The 21,857-nt window shown below is 39.5% G+C and overlaps 2 protein-coding genes across 2 annotated transcripts in view; both read left to right on the top strand.

The window, feature by feature from the left end:
* Positions 1–925, top strand: part of LOC120869748 (olfactory receptor 12D3-like) — a 3,681-nt gene extending 2,756 nt beyond the window's left edge. Inside the window, exon 2 of the mRNA XM_040249025.1 lies at positions 6–925. Within this exon, the coding sequence (XP_040104959.1) occupies positions 6–925 (920 nt within the window). The remainder of the gene's footprint in view (positions 1–5) is intronic.
* Positions 926–9,424: 8,499 nt separating this feature from the next.
* LOC120870357 (olfactory receptor 5V1-like) lies at positions 9,425–10,378 on the top strand. Its single transcript, XM_040250015.1, has one exon. The coding sequence runs from the start codon at positions 9,425–9,427 to the stop codon at positions 10,376–10,378; it is 954 nt and encodes a 317-aa protein (XP_040105949.1).
* Positions 10,379–21,857: the final 11,479 nt, after the last annotated feature.

Here is a 21,857-nt window from a genome sequence, read left to right as displayed (position 1 = left end):
CACAGTGAATGAGTTTCTCCTGCTGGAACTGACCTCCACTCAGGAGCTGCAGCCTGTTCTCTTTATGACCCTGCTGATTATATACATGATCGATCTGTTTGGAAACGGGTCCATATTAGTGGTTGTCATCTCGGAGCCAAGACTCTACTCCCCTATGTATTTTTTCCTGGGAAATCTTTCTTGTCTGGATATCTGCTATTCTTCAGTGACACTGCCCATACTAATGGCAAACCTCCTCTCTGCTCACAAGGCCGTATCTTTCCTGGGCTGCATCACTCAGCTACACTTCTTCCACTTTCTGGGCTGCACTGAGTCCATCTTGCTGGCCATGATGGGTTTTGACCGCTTTGTGGCCATCTGTTATCCACTTCGCTACACTGTTATCATGAACCTCAAGGCGTGTATTCTCCTGGCAACTGTGTCCTGGATCACCAGCTTCTTCTATGCTCTGATGCATTCTGTCATGACTGCACGTCTGAACTTTTGCCACTCTCTGAAACTCAACTACTTCTTCTGTGATGTGAAGCCCCTCTTAGAGTTGGCTTGTGGTGACATTCGGCTCAATCAGTGGCTCATGTTTATTGTCACTGGCAGCTTATCTATGGCAGCTTGCTTTCTCACTTTCCTCTCCTACTTGTATATTATCAGCTTCCTTCTGTTCAAGAACCGGACCTGCCGTGGGCTCCACAAGGCTCTGTCCACATGTGCCTCCCATTTCATGGTCGTATCTCTGTTTTATGGAACTGTGGGGCTCACCTACATCTCCCCAACCTCTGCCACATCTGTATCACAGGGACGGTATGTGGCTGTCATACACACCACTGTCACCTCACTGCTGAATCCATTGATATATACCCTTAGGAATAAGGAAGTGAAGTTGGCTTTGAAGAGAGTCTTTGGGAGGAAACTGAAGCTTTCTGTCTAAGGAAAATCATTGGCCACAGAAGAATAAATAAAAACTGTGCTTTTGATGACATTCATTTTCTCATATCTAATAAATCTGATAAATTTCTTGAATTCTGTTTTCATTTCAGAAATGGTAGGGAGATGAGAGGCATCAAAGATGATCATTATTTTTTATTTATTTATGTTAACACCAAGAAATATATATAGTGTAGAATCAGGCTATAAAGAGAGCAAGAGTGTGATAAAAGTTTTTATTTGCTTTGCACATAATAAAATTGTTTTGTATTGAGTTTTCCTTCCTACTAACTAATCCTCTTTATGCATAGAACAATATATTAAAAAATAATCATGAAATTGGTATGCAGGCTTTACTTTCAAAGACAACTTCATTTGTGACAATTTATTCTCCCTAGGCATAGTTTAATTCAGTTTTTCTTATAATAAAAGCAATAATTAAAAAACCCATAGTTTCACCATTACGGAATTTATACATAACTAAAACGAATCAGATAAGAATATAAACATACAAGTATGGCAGAAAATGACAGGTGAAAAAGACATTCTAAATGTTAATTTGAGGTAAAATCTAGGATGAATAGAGAGCATTTGTCTAAAAGAGAAACCATATTATATTTGATCCTTGATAAAATTACCGGAAAATTATCAGTCTAAGAGTAGTGGTCCACAAGATATTGCTGCTGCTGCTGCTAAGTGGCTTCAGTCGTGTCCGACTCTGTGCAACCCCATAGACGGCAGCCCACCAGGCTCCCCGATCCCTGGGATTCTCCAGGCAAGAACACTGGAGTGGGTTGCCATTTCCTTCTCCAATGCATGAAAGTGAAAAGTGAAAGTGAAGTCACTCAGTCATGTCTGACTCTTAGCGACCCCATGGACTGCAGCCCACCAGGCTCCTCTGTCCATGGGATTTTCCAGGCAGGAGTACTGGAGTGGGCTGCCATTGCCTTCTCTGCCACAAGATACTAGTGATGTAGAAATAATCATTAATTTTAGGATAAAGGAAATCTTCTCAGATATTTTCTTATGACTTATTTTCAGAATATGCCAGTACAGGCATACCTCAGAGATGCTGCAGGTTTGTTTCCAGCCCTAAAGCAGACGTGGCAATAAAGCAAGTCACATGAATACTTTTTTCCCAGTGCATATATTCATACCATAGTGTGTAATCTATTAAATGTACAATAGAATTATGTCTAAAAACAAAGTATGTACCTTCATTAAAAACACTTTTCCTCGCCATCATCTGAACCTTCAGTGAGCTGTAGTAATAGCATCAAAGATCATTGATCGCAGATAACCATAATGAATATAATAACACTGGAAAAGTTTGAAATACTGTGAGAATTACCAAAATGTGACAGGAGATTCAAAGTGGGCAAATGCTGTTTGGAAAACTGCTGACAGGCTCACTCAATGCTGGGCTGCCATAGATCTTCAATTTGTAAAAAAAGCATAATATCTGTGGACTGCAATAAACTGAAATACAAAAAATTAAGGTATGCTTGTACCTCAAGGAGAAAAATGTTTAAAAAAAACGCTGGACCCTCCTTTCTGTACTGCCCTCCTCTTCTAGATCTTAGTCCTGCAAATCCTCACTGCCTGGTTAGCTCTCTGACTCCTTCCGAAGGGTTTTTAATATGTTGACTGACTTTCAGTTCTCTTCTTGAATGTTTGTGTAAAACTGTTGGCAAAAGTGTAAATTTAGCTGAGGCTTTTTGGATCTGGTTTTTGAAGTGAGGTGATTTCTTTCTTTGTAAACCAGCTGAGATTTGCAGTTGTAGATCTGTTCTCCTCACAGCTTTAATAACAGACTATTTCCTTCAAATACACAGAGTTTCTCGCTACATCATCACTTCCTTCCTGAAATAATTCTGTCAAATGCGGCTTACTTCTTTGATTCTTTGAGTCCATGCTGACTACTCCTAGAAACCAAATCAGGTCAAGAAAAATTCCTACTGCTGACTGATTAATAGCTTAGCTTATGCAATTTACTTAACAAAGGGAAATTCAGCAGCTTTTTCTTAGCTTTGCACCAGTGGGTTTCCTTTCTTACATCTTCTACTCCCTTGTTTTATCTCCATTGTTTTCTAAGCATTTATTTCTATTTTATTGTTCTGGGATTCAGACTTTTTAAATTTTTTTAAATTTTTTAAAAATAAAGTTTGGATTTATTCTTTTATCATTTCTTTTAGGAAAATTTTTAGAAGATAAAAAGGGAACACTGACTTAATCTAACCATATTAACATTGGATGTTTTACTTGTCTAGAATAATCTTCACGGCTGAATTTCTGTGAATCTCTTCACCAAGAAAACTGGCTGAAATTTGTGGGGCAGAAAAATATATGCATAATGACTAGAATAAAAATGTGAAATGCCTAATATTGTCAATTGATTACAGTGGCTATGATGATATTTTACAGAAGAAGATAAAAAGCAAAACTTTTAAATATTATGCTATCTTTTAAGATTTTACTCTGTTGAACAATTGCCTCTATTTCTCTATTATTTTTATCACAATGAACTTGCCCAAAATTTCTCAGATAGAAAATAACAAGGAGTTGGAGAGGACATAACCATCACTTCTATGTGGGAATAAAGATTTATATTGTCAAACAAATGTATTTTGATACTTTAGGTATAAGGAAATAAATGTGGAATAGTGAGAAATAGTGTACTGTGAGAAGATGTAATTTTATGTGACCTTTCTGCATTATTACTTGTAAAATTCTCATATAGAAATAATTTCACTGTACTATTTTCTATTGTCATTTCTATTAAAATGACAGTCATTTATTAGCTTAGTTGTCGGTTCTGTAGGTTAGAATTCCAGGTGTGGTATGTCTGGGTTTTCTGCTAAGTTTATCAAAGGGCTGAAATCAAGCTGTTGGCTGGGCTGCATCCCTTTCTGGAATCCAAGCTCACTCAGGTTGTTGGCCAAATTCCTTACAGTTGTAGAAAGAGATCTTCATTTCTTTGCTGAATGTCAGTTGAAGCTACTGCTGATTTTTATAGGCTGCTTACACTTCTAATCATGTTTAAGCAAGAGTAGAGAACTTCTCACACTTAAATTCCTATTCTAATTTAACTCTGACCTTTTCAACTCAGATTTAAAGGGCCCACATGATTATGTCAGACCCACCTGGAAAATCTCCCTATTTTAATGCTAAGTAACTTGAGGATATCATTACATCTGCAAAATATATGTATATTTTTCCATATAATATAACTATGGAAGTAATATCACCTTATGTTCATATGTTCTGCCTGTACTCAAAGGGAGGAGATTATACACAGGTTAGGTTTGTTAGGATTTATCTTGGAATTTTGACTGCAACATATACACCCATCTTAAAAGTTGTTATGTGACTCAAATGAGACATATAGTATAAAAATATAGTCATTAAAAATTTAAGTTTCTGAAATTACAAGCTATTTAAATTTATATGATTATATAATGAAGGTCACGAGCATCATTTTAAATACAATAAAAGCAATAGCAATCATAATAATTTTCAACTATATCCAGCAATAAGGATATAACATTATGGAAAATTTATAATGGCAGTATTATTTTGTGCAAAATAATAATAGAAGTATTGTTCTTTTAAGTTCTGCCACTATAAACAATTTTTTGTGTCCGTGCTGAATCACTTCAGTCATGTCCAACTCTTTCCAACCTTATGGACCATAGCCTGCCAGGATCCTCTGTCCATGGGATTCTCCAGGCAAGAAAACTGGAGTGGGTCACCATGCCCTCCTCCAGGATCTTCCCGACCCAGGGATTGAACCCTATCTCTTATGGCCCCTGTATTGGCAGGTGGGTTATTTACCACTAGTGCCACCTGGGAAAGCCCACAAACAATTTTGTAATATACCCTAATTATTAGTAAGATATTCAAAGTCTCCAAAGTCTTCATCATTGCTATTTGGGGAAAAGTAATTAGATTTCGCTACACTGTGTATGTTTTTCTAAAGAAATTATATAAACAGGAGGAAAGAAGAGGGTTTCTGGTGTTAGGCATGTGAGTTCGAAGAGAGCAGCAGCTTCCTGCCACACTTACCGTGGTTCCAAACATAAGTGAGCAGAGATGGTAACACTGAAGGAGACAATTTCATTCCTGTTCACATAAGAATATGAGGGAGAGGCTAATCCTTCTTTCTAAGGGTAACATTTTCCTCCTTGACAACTCCTGGTTGAACCATTATGACAGCAAATCAAATTAAACCAAACTGGGTAAGTGGGGCTAACATAAGTTGTCTTGGAAAAACAAAGAGATTTCCGTATGAGTCTTCTGCAAAGAGAAATTAACTAAGTTAATTCTTTATGAAAGGAGATCTGGAAGACAAATTTAACAATGAACAAATATGTGTTGTGTGCCAGGGACTGTTCTAGATGCTCAGAATACATCATTAACAGTCAATACACTGATTTTGTAAAACTTATATCCAACTTGTGTTAGTCGCTCAGTTGTGTCCAACTCTTTGCAACCCTATGGACTGTAGCCCATCAGGCTCCTCTGTCTATGGGAATTCTCCTGGCTTGAATACTGGAGTGAGTTGCCATTCCCTTCTCCAGAGGAGTTTCCTGACCCAGGCGTCAAACCTGAGTCTCCTGCATTGCAGGAAAATTCTTTATCTACTGAGTCACTAGGAGAGCCCATATCAAACTAGGGGAATAGGCAATCCACAATAAGCAGAATAAATAGATATATATGGGATTTCAGAAGGTGCTATGTGTCATGGGGAAATGAAAGGAGCATGAGAGGGCTTTAGAGTGTAGGAGGGCACCAATAGGATGATCAGAGTAGTTTCATTAAATAAATGTTATTTGAGGTAAGATTTAGATAAAGTTAAGACTTTTGTCAGACAGCTTGTCATGGAGAAGAGCAAAGGGGAATAGCAAAGAGGCCAGTGTGACTTGACTGAGTGAACAAAGGGGAGAAAGGGGGGAAATTAGGCTGGAAGAGTGAAAAGAAAAAGATTTTACAGAGCTTGTAGCATTTTTTTTTATAATCTGATTTTATAGGGCATTCCCTAGTGGTCCAGTGGTTATGACTCAGTGCTTTCACTGTGGTGGGGCCTAGTTCTATCCTTGGAGGGTGAAATAAGATTCCCACAAACTGGGCAAAGCAGAAAAAAAAAAATTGAATTTACAATCTGAGCTAGGGTGATTGGAGGGTTATGAGTGGAAGCATGATGATGGAAGGTGATTTACACATAATTGGGCTTCCCTGTTGGTTCAGCCAGTAAAGATTCTGCCTGCAATGCAGGAGACCTGGGCTCCATCCCTCGGTGGGGAAGATCCCCTGGAGGAGGGCATGGCAACCCACTCCAGTATTCTTGCCTGGAGAATCGCCATGGACAGAAGAGCCTGGCAGGCTACAGTCCGTGGGGTCACAAAGAGCTGGACACGACAGAGCGACTAAGCACTACATGCACTGGGCAAGATTAGCAGCATTAAACTATTGAGAATAAGATTATAACTATTAACTGAAACATAGTGAAGACTCAGCGGAGAAGGCAACGGCACCCCACTCCATTACTCTTGCCTGGAAAACCCATGGATGGAGGAGCCTGGTGGGCTGCAGTCTGTGGGGTCGCTGAGAGTTGGACACGACTCAGTGACTTCACTTTCACTTTCCACTTTCCACTTTCATGCATTGGAGAAGGAAATGGCAACCCACTCCAGTGTTCTTGCCTGGAGAATCCCAGGGACAGGGGAGCCTGGTGGGCTGCCGTCTATGGGGTTGCACAGAGTCGGACACGACTGAAGCGACTTAGCAGCAGCAGCAGTGAGGACTCGGTAGCTAGAGAAGTGAAAATAAGCAGTAAGCTTCTGTGTATAAACATTTCATAATTGATCCAACAACTAGGAATTGGGGGAATATTGAGATAAAGGTCTAACAAAGTAAGTTCGAGAGATGGCAAAGAATAGGAACGGAGACCATCAGTTTAGTTATTGTTTTTGAGAAGTTTTGATATAAATATTAGAAAAATGGGATGGTAAAGAAAAATAGTGAAAGACAACAATTGTGTGTGTGTGTGTTGGGAGAAATAATAGTCTGTTCCTTTGCTGAAGAGAATGCTTCATCAGAGAAAGAAAAAAGAATTACGGAGGAGAGAGTAGCATTGCTGGAGTGCACAGTTGATTAAGTGAGGGGGTGTCATCAAAAGCACAAGTGAGAGGGTTGGCTTGTGATTTTGGGAGACGGGAGGGGGGTTCAGGATGGGGAACACATGCACACCCATGGCTGATTCATGTCAATGTATGGCAGAAACCACTACAATATTAAATAAAAAACACAGATGGGGGGTTGCGGGGGGAAGCTCAAAAGGGACGAGATATATGTATACCTATGGCTGATTCACATTGTTGTACAGCAGAAAGCAACACAACACTGTTAAGCAATTATCCTCCAATTAAAACTGAATTTTTAAAAAAGCACAATCGCTCTCTAGTAATATAGACACAAATGGGAAAGCATATTTGTACATAGAAGCAAACACATGTGATGCTGAGTCTGAAGTTCTTTTCAATTGCTTCAAATTTCTCATAGACAAGAATAAATATAGAGAATATATTTGAGAATAAATAGAGAAAAAACATAGCTGGAGGTTTGAAATGGTTATCCAGGAGTGTGTGAGAGTGAATGGACTTGAGAGCTGTAAATAAGTCCTTGAATTTGAATTTCAGCTATAGTGCGGCTATAGATTCAAGCATTTAGCAAAAATCAACAATAATATTCTGTGAAGGTCAATTTGACAAAGAAGTCTCTCGCATCATTGATGAATTCTATTAGTGTTTGATATGTTTGTCTATGTTAATAAGTAAGACGAAAGTGAATCAGGGAAGTTATATGTCTGAATTTCTCTCATTTGTCAGTGACATTAGTTTTCCTAAAAGTAAAAAACTTTTGAATACTGGAAGAAACGTTCCTCCACTTCTTGTGTTATTTACAATATAATGGCTACAAATATGACACACTTTTAAGTTTAAGCTGCATCACCAACTGGGCTCCCCAGTGGCTCAGATAGTAAAGAGTCTCCTGCCTTTAACGCAGGAGACCCGGATCCGCCCCCTGGGTCAGGAAGTTCCTATGGAGAAGAGAATGGCAACCCACTCTGTATTCTTGCCTGGAGAATCCATTGGACAGAGGAACCTGGCCAGGCTATAGTCCATGGGATCGCAAAGAGTCAAACACAACTGAAGCGACTTAGCAGGCAGATTTCATTAACATATTTCCACCACTTTCTTAAGCCTAGACAATCAACAAAACCATGAATCAATCTCATAATCTGTAGAATTACCAGCTCCTTGGCATAAATACTTCCACTGTGACTAGTTGCAAGCTATCAACATGATTCACTGATAAATGAATAGTAGCAATAAATGATCAGTAGCAATAAATGAATAGTAGCAATAAATGATCAGTAGCAAGCCATTTTATGGCATCTCCATCACACACATACAATAAAAGCAATAATCTCTAAAGCAAAGATAATAGGAACAGGAAAAATGATTAGGGAATGAGGTCTTGTATAAGTTACCTCTGTTTTTAATATAATTTACTCAATTGGAAGTTTATGTAATTTCATTTTAAATAATGATTGTGTTTAATATCCTGCCTACAAAATTTCTGGACATTAACAACAAGCTTTTTTGAACCAGTAATAGCTAGCTCTAGTGTACCTTGGCTGTAGTAATTTCTAGTGGCATAAATTACAGGATAAACTTTGTACAGTAAGTGATAAATAAAATAGTAATTCATTTTCCCTTTATAAAGAGTTCTTTTTTTTTTTTTTTAAGAAAGGCTTTCAACAGCCAGAACTTATTTTCATTAGCTGAATACCCAAGGCCCAGCATCTTGAACTGTAAAATATATATGGTAAGATTAATTGTGAATTTCCTCTGTATTTTATGGAACTGCTCTCCCCCTCAAATATATTATCAACCCGTGGTACCACTATGTCTTTTTCTGCTCTCCTAAGTCTCTAATTGCAACCAACCATTTCTACATTTAATCTACAGTGTCAGCCTCCAGTACTGTGCAAGGCAGCACAGCTTTTTGTTTAATTAATTTTTATTGGAGTATAGTTGCTTTACAATCAGGCCAGCATAGTTGATTGACTCACTGACAATTGTCTTTAATGAGCTTCCAAATTGCTGCAGCCCAGGAAGACAGAGTAGATGGGCCTTTTTTTCCTTTAGTGCATGTGTTTTACTCGAAAATTCAAATCTATCTGTGGTGTTCATTTTAAAATATTTGACCAACAGATAGAAGGCTGATAATGTTTATGCTGGGTGCTAAAGCACACGGTTTATTTGCTGTGGCATTGTGCATTTTTTACAGATCCATCTAATATTTTCTTGATAAATAATATCTTTTCCTCTGTGAAACTTTTATTTTCTAGTTTTGTAGCCTGTTTCTGGAACAATACCTGACTATGGAAATCTATGCTTCCTCGTTCTCAATTTCAGAAAGAAAAGCAGAGCTGTATATGAAAAGAGAAAACCAAACGGTTCTATTTGAGTTTATCATCTTGGGATTCTCCAACTTAAATGAGTTAAAATTTTTACTTTTCACTATTTTCCTGGTAGCATATATCTGTACTTTGGGAGGAAATACCTTCATAATTTTGGTGACCATGACTGATCCACGCCTCCACACTCCCATGTATTTTTTTCTGGAAAACTTAGCTTTTCTTGACATCTGCTACACCACCACCAATGTCCCCCAGATGATGGTACATCTACTATCAGAGAGAAAAAGCATTTCTTATTTGGGTTGCATAGTGCAACTTTTTGCATTTATTTTTTTTGTTGGGTCAGAGTCCCTGCTTCTGGCAGCCATGGCATATGATCGCTACATTGCAGTCTGTAAGCCCTTAAGGTATTCAGTTATTATGAACAGGGTCCTGTATGGCTGGTTAGCAGCCTCCTGCTGGACTGGTGGTTTCCTCAACTCAGTGGTGCACACAGTACTGACATTCCGTCTGCCCTTCTGTGGCAACAACAAGATTAATTATTTCTTCTGTGACATCCCCCCTTTGCTGATTTTGTCTTGCGGGGACACTTCTGTCAATGAGTTGGCCCTACTCTCCATTGGGGTCTTCATTGGTTGGACTCCCTTCTTGTGTATTGTCCTTTCCTACCTTTACATCATCTCCACTATCTTGAGGATCCGCTCCTCAGAGGGGAGGCAAAAGGCCTTTTCTACCTGTGCCTCCCACCTGGTCATTGTCCTGCTCTATTATGGCAGTGCCATCTTCACATATGTGCGGCCCATCTCAACCTACTCACTGGAGAAAGACAGACTAATCTCAGTATTGTATAGCGTTGTCACCCCCATGCTAAACCCTGTAATTTACACATTGAGGAATAAGGATGTTAAAGAGGCTGTGAAAGTTGTGGGGAGAAAGTGGCAGCCACCAATACTCTCTTTTGATATATAATCTTTCCTTTGTTGTTGTTTTTCAATCGCCCAATCATGTCTGACTCTTTGCAACCCCATGGATGTAGCATGCCAGGCCTCTCTGTCCCTCACCATCTCCTGGAGTCTGCCCAAGTTCACGTTCATTGCATCAGTGATGCCATCCAGCCATCTCATCCTCTGATGCCCTCTTCTCCTTCTGCCCTCAATCTTTCCCAACATCAGGGATTTTTCCAATGAGTCCTCTGTTTGCGATGACCAAAATACTGGAGCTTCAGCTTTAGCATCAGTCCTTCCAGTGAATATTCAAGGCTGATATCTCTTAAGATTGACTGATTTGATCTCCTAGCTGTTCAAGGGACTTATAGGAGTCTTCTCCAGCAGCACAGTTTGAAGGCATCAATTCTTTGATGTTCTCCCTTCTTTACAGTCTAGCTCTCACAACTACATATGACCACTGGGAAGCCATAGCCTTGACTATATGGACCTTTGGCAAAGTAATGTCCTTGGCAAAGTAACGTCTCTGCTTTTCAATAGACTATCTAGGTTTTTCATCACTTTCCTGCCAAGAAGCAATTGTCTTCTGATTTCATGGCTGCAGTCACCATCTGCCATGATTTTGGAGCCCAAGAAGAGGAAATCTCCTCCTTCTTGGAGGAGAGAATGGCAAACCACCCCAGTATACTTGCTGTAAGAACCTCATGAACTGTATAAAAAAACCTCTTATCTGCAGTCAATTATCATGTTAAAAATTAACTTTTTCACTAGCCAGCTATTTCTAGTGGCACTCAATTTATAAGAAACTCAGTGTAGGGACAGATACTGAACAGTTGGCACACTTAAGCCTGCTGCTGCTGCTAAGTCACTTCAGTTGTGTCCGACTCCATGCGACCCCATAGATGACAGCCCACTAGGCTCCTCCGTCTCTGGGATTCTCCAGGCAAGAATACTGGAGTGGGTTGCCATTTCCTTTTCCAATGCATGAAAGTGAAAAGCGAAAGTGAAGTCGCTCAGTCGTGTCCGACTCTTAGCGACCCCATGGACTGCAGCCTACCAGGCTCCTCCGTCCATGGGATTTTCCAGGCAAGAATACTGGAGTGGGGTGCCATTGCCTTCTCCCAATTAAGCCTAAGTGTACATATTTTGAGCTTTTGTTAGTTCTGAGAAAAAGACATTGATGTTACTCTTCTGAGATATTTTCTCCTTGTTGATAATATCCATTCTTGAGTTCTTCATTCCAAAGATGGTGCCCTTTCCCATGCAAAACTGGTTATAAAGTTTAAATAAACCTCTATATTCACATTTGCTTATCACTTGATCAGATAATGTTTTTGTATCAGCATGTATTTCTAATCAGATACTATAAAAGTTAGAAAGAGCCTAGGCTTAATCTTGGAATATATGCTCTCCTATCTCAGTTCAGTTCAGTTGTTCAATCATGTCAGACTTTTTGAGACCCCATGAACTGCAGCACGCCAGGCCTCCCTGTCCGTCACCAACTCCCGGAGCCTACCCAAACTCATGTCCTTTGAGTTGGGATGCCATCCAACCATCTCATCCTCTGTCGTCCCCTTTGCCTCCTGCTCCCAATCTCTCCCATCATCTGGGTCTTTTCAAATGAGTCAGCTCTTCGCATAAGATGGCCAAAGTATTGGAGTTTCAGCTTCAACATCAGTCCTTCCAATGAACACCCAGGACTGATCTCCTTTTGATGGACTGGTTGGATTTCCTTGCAGTCCAAGGGACTCTCAAGAGTCTTCTCCAACACCACAGTTCAAAAGCATCAATTCTTCTGCACTCAGCTTTTTTTATAGTCCAAATCTCAAATCCATACATGACTACTGGAAAAATCATAGCCTTGACTAGACAGACGTTTGTCGACAAAGTAATGTCTCTGCTTTTTAATATGCTGTCTAGGTTGGTCATAACTTTCCTTCCAAGGAGTAAGAATCTTTTAATTTCATGGCTGCAGTCACCATCTGAAGTGATTTTGGAGGCCCAAAATATAAAGCCTGGCACTATTTCCACTGTTTCCCCATCTATTTGCCTTGAAGTGATGGGACTGGATGCCATAATCTTAGTTTTCTGACTGTTGAGCTTTAAGCCAACTTTTTCACTCTCCTCTTTCACTTTCATCAAGAGGCTCTTTAGTTCCTCACTTTCTGCCATAAGGGTGGTGTCATCTGCATATCTGAGGTTAATGAGATTTCTCCCAGCAATCTTGTTTCCAGCTTGTGCTTCTTCCAGCCCAGCGTTTCTCACGATGTACTATGCATAGAAGTTAAATAAGCAGGGTGACAATATACAGCCTCGATGTACTCCTTTTCCTGTTTGGAACCAGTCTGTTGTTCCATGCCCAGTTCGAACTGTGGCTTCCTGACCTGCATACAGATTTCTCAAGAGGCAGGTCAGGTGGTCTGGTATTCCCATATCTTTCAGATATTTCCACAGTTTCTTGTGATCCACACAGTCAAAGGCTTTGGGATAGTCAATAAAGCAGAAATAGATGTTTTATGGAACTCTCTTGCTTTTTTGATGATCCAGCATGTTAGCAATTTGATCTCTGGTTCCTCTGCCTTTTCTAAAACCAGCTTGAACATCTGGAAGTTCATGGTTCATGTACTGCTGAAACTTGGCTTGGAGCATTTTGAGCATTACACTACTAGTGTGTGAGATGAGTGCAATTGTGCAGTAGTTTGAGCATTTGGGATTGCCTTTCTTTGGGATTGGAATGAGAACGGACCTTTTCCAGTCCTGTGGCCACTGCTGAGTTTTCCAAATTTGCTGGCATATTGAGTGCAGCACTTTCACAGCATCATCTTTCAGGATTTGAAATAGCTCCACTGGAATTCCATCACCTGCCACTAGCTTTGTTCGTAGTGATGCTTCCTAAGGCCCACTTGACTTCACATTCCAGGATGTCTGGCTATAGGTGAGTGATCACACCATCAAGGTCATCTGGGTCATGAAGATCTTTTTTGTACAGTTCTTCTGTGCATTCTTGCCACCTCTTCTTAATATTTCCTGCTTCTGTCAGGTCCATACAATTTCTGTCCTTTATTAAACCCATCTTTGCATGAAATGTTCCTTTGGTATCTCTAATTTTCTTGAAGAGATCTGTAGTCTTTCCAATTCTATTGTTTTCCTCTATTTCTTTGCATTGATCACTGAAGAAGTCTTTCTTATCTCTTCTTGCTATTCTTTGGAACTCTGCATTCAAATGGCTATATCTTCCCTCTTCTACTTTGCTTTTCACTTCTCTTCTTTTCACAGCTATTTGTAAGGCCTCCTCAGACAGCCATTTTGCTTTTTTGCATTTCTTTTTCTTGGGGATGGTCTTGATCCCTGTCTCCTGTACAGTGTCACGAACCTTTGTCCATAGTTCATCAGGCACTCTGTGTATCAGATGTAGTCCCTTAAATCTATTTCTCACTTTCACTATATAATCATAAGGGACTTGATGTAGGTCATACTTGAATAGTTTATTGGTTTTCCCCATTTTCTTCAATTTAAGTCTGAATTTGGCAGTAAGGAGTTCATGATCTGAGCCACAGTCAGCTCCTGGTCTTATTTTTGCTGACTGTATAGAGCTTCTCTATCTTTGACTGCAAAGAATATAATCAATCTGATTTCGATGTTGACCATCTGGTGATGTCCATGTATAGAGTCTTCTCTTGTGTTTTTGGAAGAGGGTGTTTTCTATGACCAGTGTGTTCTCTTGGCAAAACTCTATTAGCCTTTGTCCTGCTTCATTCTGTACTCCAAGGCCGAATTTGCCTGTTACTCCAGGTGTTTCCTGACTTCCTACTTTTGCATTCCAGGCCCCTATAATGAAAAGGACTTTTTTTTTTTTTTTTTGAATGAAAAGGACATCTTCTACCTCAGTGTGGTCTAACTCTTATCTCCCTCCCTCCTTCTCTTCCTTCTTTTTCTTTCCTTCTTTCTCTTTTATTTTTATTTATCTCAATAAGCCTTTTTTAAACTTTTAAAAATTATTATTTTAAATTTTTAATTGTGGTAAGAGCACTTAACCTGAGATCTACCCTCTTCATAAATTTTTAAGCACACAGTACAATTTGATATTGTCAGTTCTTTTTTAAAGTAACAAAGAAAGTTGGCTCATGTAATTTTGAAGTTCAGAGGGGATCGACTTCCAGTATGGTTGCATCATGGCTCTGGCCCCATTTGTGATTCTCCTGGATCTGCTCCCATCCATGGAGCTTCATCCTCAGGCTGCCTTCCAGCAGCATCCATAGTTGCTGGGCATACCTTCTTTTCCAGGGGTGAAGTTAGATTCCTCCCCACACTCCAATCTCACAATCATTGTAAAAAAGGCCCTGGGTTTGTCTGACTTGATCTTACTCGAGCCTGTTCTGCCTCTTGGAGCGTCTGGTTCTAAATGGCTGTTTAAGGAGATGGAGCTGATGAGCACTTCTAAGTGACACTTGGCTCCAGGACTGACTGGAGTCAGGAGGAGTTTCTGCTAAGGTGTTGGAGGAGGTAATTGAAATGATGAGCTAGCAGTTGACTCGAGAGCTGGACCTCAGCAATCAGAGCCTCCTCACCTCCTCCTCTGTCCTTGGATGTCAGTTCGGCCCATCGTTCCACAGCAGGAGCCATATTTCAGGGTTGCAGCTTTGAGAGAGCAATGTACTGCTGAGACATCTGGATGGTATGCACGACTGAAACCAGGTAAGGCCTGTATGTAAACTTTAAGATTCTTAGGGTGGATGCCAAGATCTACTCTTCTGGCAGCCACCCAGGAGAAGTCTTGTAAGTCCCCTGCTTACTTTTTAATTAGCTGCCACCTACTAATCTGGAGTGTTCTCTATTTATGTTCTCTCCCCCTGCCCTCTATTTATGAGTCAGTTTTTATTTCACCCCAGAACTCCTGAGTTTGTGAACCAACACAAGTATTCTCTGCTCTGACTTGCTAATATCTGATTTTACCTAAGAATACAATTAGCCTGACAACAGGACGCGGGAGCTGGGACACCTAAGCCTGAGCCCTTCAGGATTTAGTACCATATGAGGGGTCTCTTTGAAGACTTATGAGTTCCAGTGCTGAGCTTTTGAAGGTTACACTATACATCATGGTGAACAGATTGAAACATGGCTACACGCCACAATCAATATAAGTAAAACCTGGGAGTGGTATTGATAAGAAAGCAGTAGACACTCAAAGCGCTCTTATGTGCCCCTGTTAGCCTATGTAGCTGCTTTATCTGTCTGTCCTTGCATCACGGATAATGGCAAGGCTGCTACTCTGCTAAACTGACTTCCACTCTTTCTCTCTTAGACAAGATTTTACTGTTTTTGTTCTGTGATCTATTCACCTATTTAGTGCTAACACCACACTCTCAGGTTTACTTTAGGTCTAGGACTATAGTAAGCCTTGAGGTAATGTTGTTTAAATATTCAAATTGGTCTTTTTTCAAAAATGTATCTTTGATTTACAAATAAATTTTGGAATCAGCTTGTCATTTTCCACTGGAAAGATTGCTTTTCATAAGAAAGGCATTGAAAGTATAGATCAATTAAGGGAGAGTTTACATAGATCAGTGTCTCCCAATCTTTTAAAATTATCATCCCTCTAAGAATCCCATTCCTACAAAATTTTAATGCCTCAGACAGTGATGCTAGTGGTAAAGAACCTGTCTGCCAATGCAAAGGACTTAAGAAGTTTGGTTCAATCGGGAAGATGCCCTGGAGGAAGGCATTGCAATTTTCAACTTCATTGATTATTGTCCTTTATTATTTTAATGTATATTCATAAATTGGGTTATTTTCTTATTCTTTTTCTCTTTTGTTAAGGTTGAAATTCAAATTATTAATTTGAGAACTTTTAAAATTTTCTAGTAGGAACATTTAAGCACTCCTTTAGCTGCATTTCACAAATCTTAATATGTTATATTTTGATTACATTTAAGTACATATTAATTTCCTTTGAGACTCTCTGATCAGTGACATTAGTGGGAGCAGAGCCCATAAGAGTCAAACTTCTGATGGAGGGGAACCTAATTTTCCATTCTGTGGAGTTAACAGTTTCATGAGACTAGAACCAACTCCAGCTCTCCCTGGATCCCCAGCTGGCCAGCGTAACTGCAGATTTCAGATTTACCAACTCTATAATCACATAAGCCAATTTCTTAAATCTCTCTAAAGGTACGCATCCTATTGCTTCTGTTCTGTAGAGAATCTAGACATATACAGATATTGGTACTCCACATTCTGAGCATTAGGAATTCACTTCATGCTCCTTGAGCCAGAGTGTCAGCGGGCTTCTCCTAGAGCTCTCTGTGACTGTGGTATGGTGTTACCTGTTCTTGCTTCTGTTTCTGATTGTGTTAAACTCAGGCTGAGATGTTGCTGATGGAAAAAATGGAAAACACCACCAATTTGGTGGCAATTTGAATTCTAGTATTCTTCCCCAACCCACCTGCTAATATTTATTTTTCAGGATGCTCAAATAGCTTCTCCTTGCTTTCTGCTCAGATTTTACAGGTGCCATTTCATGGAAGAGACAGAGGGAGCATGTTTATGTCATCATCGAGGGAACTAGAACCTGTATTTTGGAAATTTTATTGATACTTGGTGAAGCAAAATAGTCAGGACTTCTTTCTTCCAGTTTTAGTTGTCCATACTGTTTTCAATTCTGTCAGTAAGGGAAGGGATTGGCTCTAACAGCACTTGCTGGTAGGTCTAGAAATAGCTGTGACGTGGTGGAAGCACATCAGATTAGTCAGTAGACTTGAGTTTAAATTTGGACATTACTGTTAAATACCAGTATAATTTTATTCTAGGCTGTTATTCTTTAATTTCAATTTTGTTTTCTGTTAAAATGAACATAGTCTTTAAAAAATGCAAAAGTAACTTTTGAGATAAACTGTAGAAAACAGCACATTGTTATTTGGGTAGCAGATTAATGAGAGCTAACATCTCTTGTGTGCTTACTGCGTGTGACACGATTATGACACTATTTAATGTGATTAGTATATATTAGAGGGCTAACCAAGTGGCTCAGCGGTAAAGAATCCATCTGCCAATATAAGAGACCAGATATGCAGGTGCAATCCGTGAGTCAGGAAGATCCCCTGAAGGAGGAAACAGCAACCCACTCCAGTATTCTTGCCTGGAGAATCCCCATGGACAGAGGAGCCTGATGGGCTACAACTCATGGGGTTGAAAAGAGTAGGACAGGACTGAGAGACGGAGCACTAAGTATATTAACTTATTTGATAGTCACAACAGCCACACGAGAGAGGTACTAGTACTACCTTTTTCTTACAAACAATTGAACCACAAAATTGTTAATTAGCTTTCCTAAGGTCACATATTTAACAACTGTTGGGCCATTGTTTAAACTCAAGCAATCTCAATCTAAAAACTGTGCTGTTAACTAATGCATCACTGATAGCTCAGTTGGTAAAAAATCCACCTGCAATACAGGAGACCCTGGTTGGATTCCTGGGTTGGGAAGATCCCCTGGAGAAGGGAAAAGCTACCCACTCCAGTATTCTTGCCTGGAGAATCCCAGGGACAGAGGAGCCTGGTGGGCTGCGGTATATGGGGTTGAACAGAGTCGGACACGACTGACGCGACTTAGCAGCAGCAGCAACAGCACAGAGTCAAACATGCCAGAGCGACTTTCACTTGGACTTGGATGTATATACTACACTGAGAATGAACCTCATGGTTTATTGCTTTCATGAAATAGTTAAAAAGAAAGAGGGATTGAATCAATCTGTTTGGAATATTTCACTAAATTATTTAATCACAAAGCAAAAAAGAATTTGAAATAATGGAGCTTGAATTCCTTCTTCTAATATAGAGAAGTAACTAGAATAACTTTGAAGGCCCCTACAGTATTTATTTTCTCACCAAGACTTGAGATTATGGCGATTGCTAGCCTGTACTAAAGACATGTGCTCACCAAACCTTGTCCCAAGAAACAATCCATTCATTTCACATAGATCAAGCAGCAGCTGCTGAAAGCCATCATTTTGCAGTTTCCAAGCAATTAAAACTTGTCTCCTTGGAAATTGGCTGTTGTCAAGCAAGGTCTTGTTCTACTACAGCCACTAGAGGGATCATTAGAAAATTTCCAGACAATTGTATTATTAAAATATGAACGTTTACACCAAGTCAGTCAGTAGCTAATTGTTTAAGTGCTTCAGAACCATTTTCCCTGAAGAGCAAGGTGATTTATTAGGGCACACAAGGTTGTCTCCAGAGGCCCCAGCTTTGTTAGGCAATCACTGACACTTCTATCTCAATTTTGCCTTAAGGTTTTAACAATCTCACAACTTAACTCCTGGAAGAGGCCTCTGGGGGCAGGCTTCTTAACAAAGAACATTGAGATAAACTTTATTCAAAGTTTAAAGCTTTCCCCAAGGAAAAGGAGATGGGTAACTGAGCACAAAATACCAGTCAACCGTAGTCATTACTATAGAAAAAGGAAGACACTTTAGGAAACCTCCAGGGTGTTTTATTTTCTCTAAGAGCCGCTGACTCCAGAATGAATGAGAACAGATGCTTTAACCTCTGAGCTACCAGGGAAGTCCCGAATGAGATCTAGACTTCTGTTAATATCAACTCTCTTTATATTCATGCAACCGTTCATTCATTTATTCACTCAGTTCATTCAATTAGCTATTCTGATATCCTGGATCATTGTTATAATAACTTCTCATATCCAAAGTTCTAATTACCAAGTTGAATAATAATTTAGGTAACATAATTGCAAAGAATGTGTCTCACCTTGTAGCATGGAAGCTTTTTACCACTTGATATTTCTATTTGCAGCATTTAAAATAAATTTGTCCAGTTTATAACAAAATCTCCTGCTTTTCTACAGTTTTACTACTCTTTATGAATCATGGTTTAGATTTTTCCTGCTGCTATTGCTAAGTCACTTCAGTCATGTCTGACTCTGTGCGACCCCATAGACAGCAGCCCACCAGGCTCCCCGATCCCTGGGATTCTCCAGGCAACAACACTGGAGTGGGTTGCCATTTCCTTCTCCAATGCATGAAAGTGAAAAGTGAAAGTGAAGTCATTCAGTCATATCGGACTCTTTGTGACCCCATGGACTGCAGCCTAACAGGCTCCTTCGTCCATGGGATTTTCCAGGCAAGAGTACTGGAGTGGGGTGCCATTGCCTTCTCCTTAGATTTTTCCTATTTGAACACAATTTACTGTTAGGATTACAGATTAGGATTACAGTCTTGGATTACAGTCTTTTTTTTTTTAAGACTGGCCTTGTGGCCAGGGATCTTGGGTCCGGGATGAGGGATCAAACCCACAACCTCTGCAGTGGAAGTGCAGAGTCTTAACCACTGGTCTGCCAGGGAAGTCCCATGATTACAATCTTATGTTTGATATTTATTACTAGATTGTCTATAAATTCTTTTTACCTAGATTTGAAAGCTATATACATTTTATATCTATATATAAAATGCTACATACAGATATTACAAACATACATACATATAGATACATTTAATAAAATTGTGTATTTGGAGTATTTCATTAGGTAATTCCAACTCATGAAACATGTATTATCACAATTAAGAACCTACACAAAGTGAGATTTTGAGCTAAGGAAGAATAACCCCCTAAAACTGGCCCACACCCCTTTCTAGTAAATCCTCTCCCCCAAGCAGCCACTGTGACCATAATCTGTTTCTGTGCTTATAGTTTCAGCTTTTCCAGAAAGTAATCATATAAACAATTGTAAAAGTGGAATCAAATAATATGTAGTCTTTTACACTACTTCTTTTTCATGTCTTTGGCTTAAAAAATAACTTCAGTTTCAGACCACACCCTCTAGAGCTGGCACTCACATCTCTAAGAGTGAGAGTAGAAAACTTCTGCTTTTTTCTGTGACTTCTAGCTCCCCAGAGTATATATTCTCCTTCCTTATTTCCACCACACACCCCAAAGCAGCAGTCTCTTCCACTCATATTGCTCAGAAAATCTGGAGAAAATTCCACAATAATGTACTCTGATATCTTTATAAAATAATGAACTCACTCTTACTTTTCAGTGATTTGTCCTTTGTTCCCAATTTTTCCTGTTTCCTTCTGGAATTGTTTCAAAATTTACCATTTTTCTTTAACTTATCTATACTCTCTTCATTATTGGTGGTGCCCTCACCTTCTGTTTTACAGAAGAATGTAAGTCATTAGGCAGCATCATTTAATGGCAGTTTTCATATTCTCAGCCATCTTCTACAAATTCTCTCATGTCGGCATCACCAAATACAATTATTGCTAAGAAATATTATTCACCCATGACACTGTTGCTAATTGCAAGGAAGTGATTACTGGCCATAGGCAGGAAGTTTGGGTGTAGTAATAGAAGTGAAAGCCTGATTACGCAGTTGGACGCAGCATGAATGGACACAGCCTATCATATAAAGACTTCATAAATACAGTATGCAGTCTTTCCCATGACCTCTTTTCCATTTCTTCATGTATGATGTTGGATGATTGATATCATCCTATCAACTTATTCTTACTTCTATATTTGGCTGTAATGTGCTTACTTGGAGAAAAAAGTTGTTCAAACATATTTAGCTTGTCATGCAGTAGCTTCCTTAAGCCACAGTGCATCTAGATCAGGATTTCTCAGTGGCAGCTGCATTGACATTTGGGGCTGGATCATTCTTTATGTCTGGAGTTGTGTACATTGTAGGATGTTTAGCAGCACCACTGGCCTCTACCCACTAAATGTTAGGAGCATCCTCCCAAGCAACTGTGACAACTAAAGATACCTCCAGACATTGCCAAATGTTCCTACAGACAAAATCACCCTCTCTGCGCATCACTGCTGTAGATGGTACAAAGTTCTGTATTTTCCAGATAATGTAGTAACTGTTGTTTTGCATTTTGAGTTAACAGTGGTAATTCAAAGGCCATATCACCATCAAATGACTGATCAACCAACCCACTGGCTTCTTCCTCACTCTAGGCTCCTGCCTTTAGAAAATCTGAAATTGTAAACTCTTTTTCTGTCCCCTTTTAAAAAGACATAAATCTGGTGCGCTGAGATGACCCAGAGGGATGGTATGGGGAGGGAGGAGGGAGGGGGGTTCAGGATGGGGAATATGTGTATACCTGTGGCAGATCCATGTTGATGTATGGCAAAACCAATGAAATATTGTAAAGTAAAATAAATAAATAAAAATAAAAATTCAAATACATTAAAAAAATCTTTTTAAAACTTCCTATCATTTTTTCCCCTTTTTTAAGCATCACTGTGGAGCTTGTAGGTTCTCAGTTCTCTGACCAGGGATTGAACCCAGGGCTGCAGCAGTGAAAGCCTGGAATCTTAATCACTAGGCCACCAGGGAACATCCTTTCTTGTCAGTTTTACAACCCAGGAATGTCTTTCTCAGGGATGGGAGCCATCATTTTGAAATATAATTGTCAAGGAAGAAACCTTTCTGATCTCTTAATATCTCTGGGAGAGTAAGAGTCTAATCTTCACAGGAATCA

This window comes from Oryx dammah, unplaced genomic scaffold (assembly GCF_014754425.2).
Source record: "Oryx dammah isolate SB20612 unplaced genomic scaffold, SCBI_Odam_1.1 HiC_scaffold_11, whole genome shotgun sequence".
NCBI lineage: Eukaryota > Metazoa > Chordata > Mammalia > Artiodactyla > Bovidae > Oryx > Oryx dammah.
This window is presented reverse-complemented; position numbering and strand designations above follow the sequence as displayed.

Excerpts from the sequence above, each read along its gene's own strand:
- LOC120870357 (XM_040250015.1), top strand. The coding sequence starts at position 9,425 with ATGAAAAGAGAAAACCAAACGGTTCTATTTGAGTTTATCATCTTGGGA.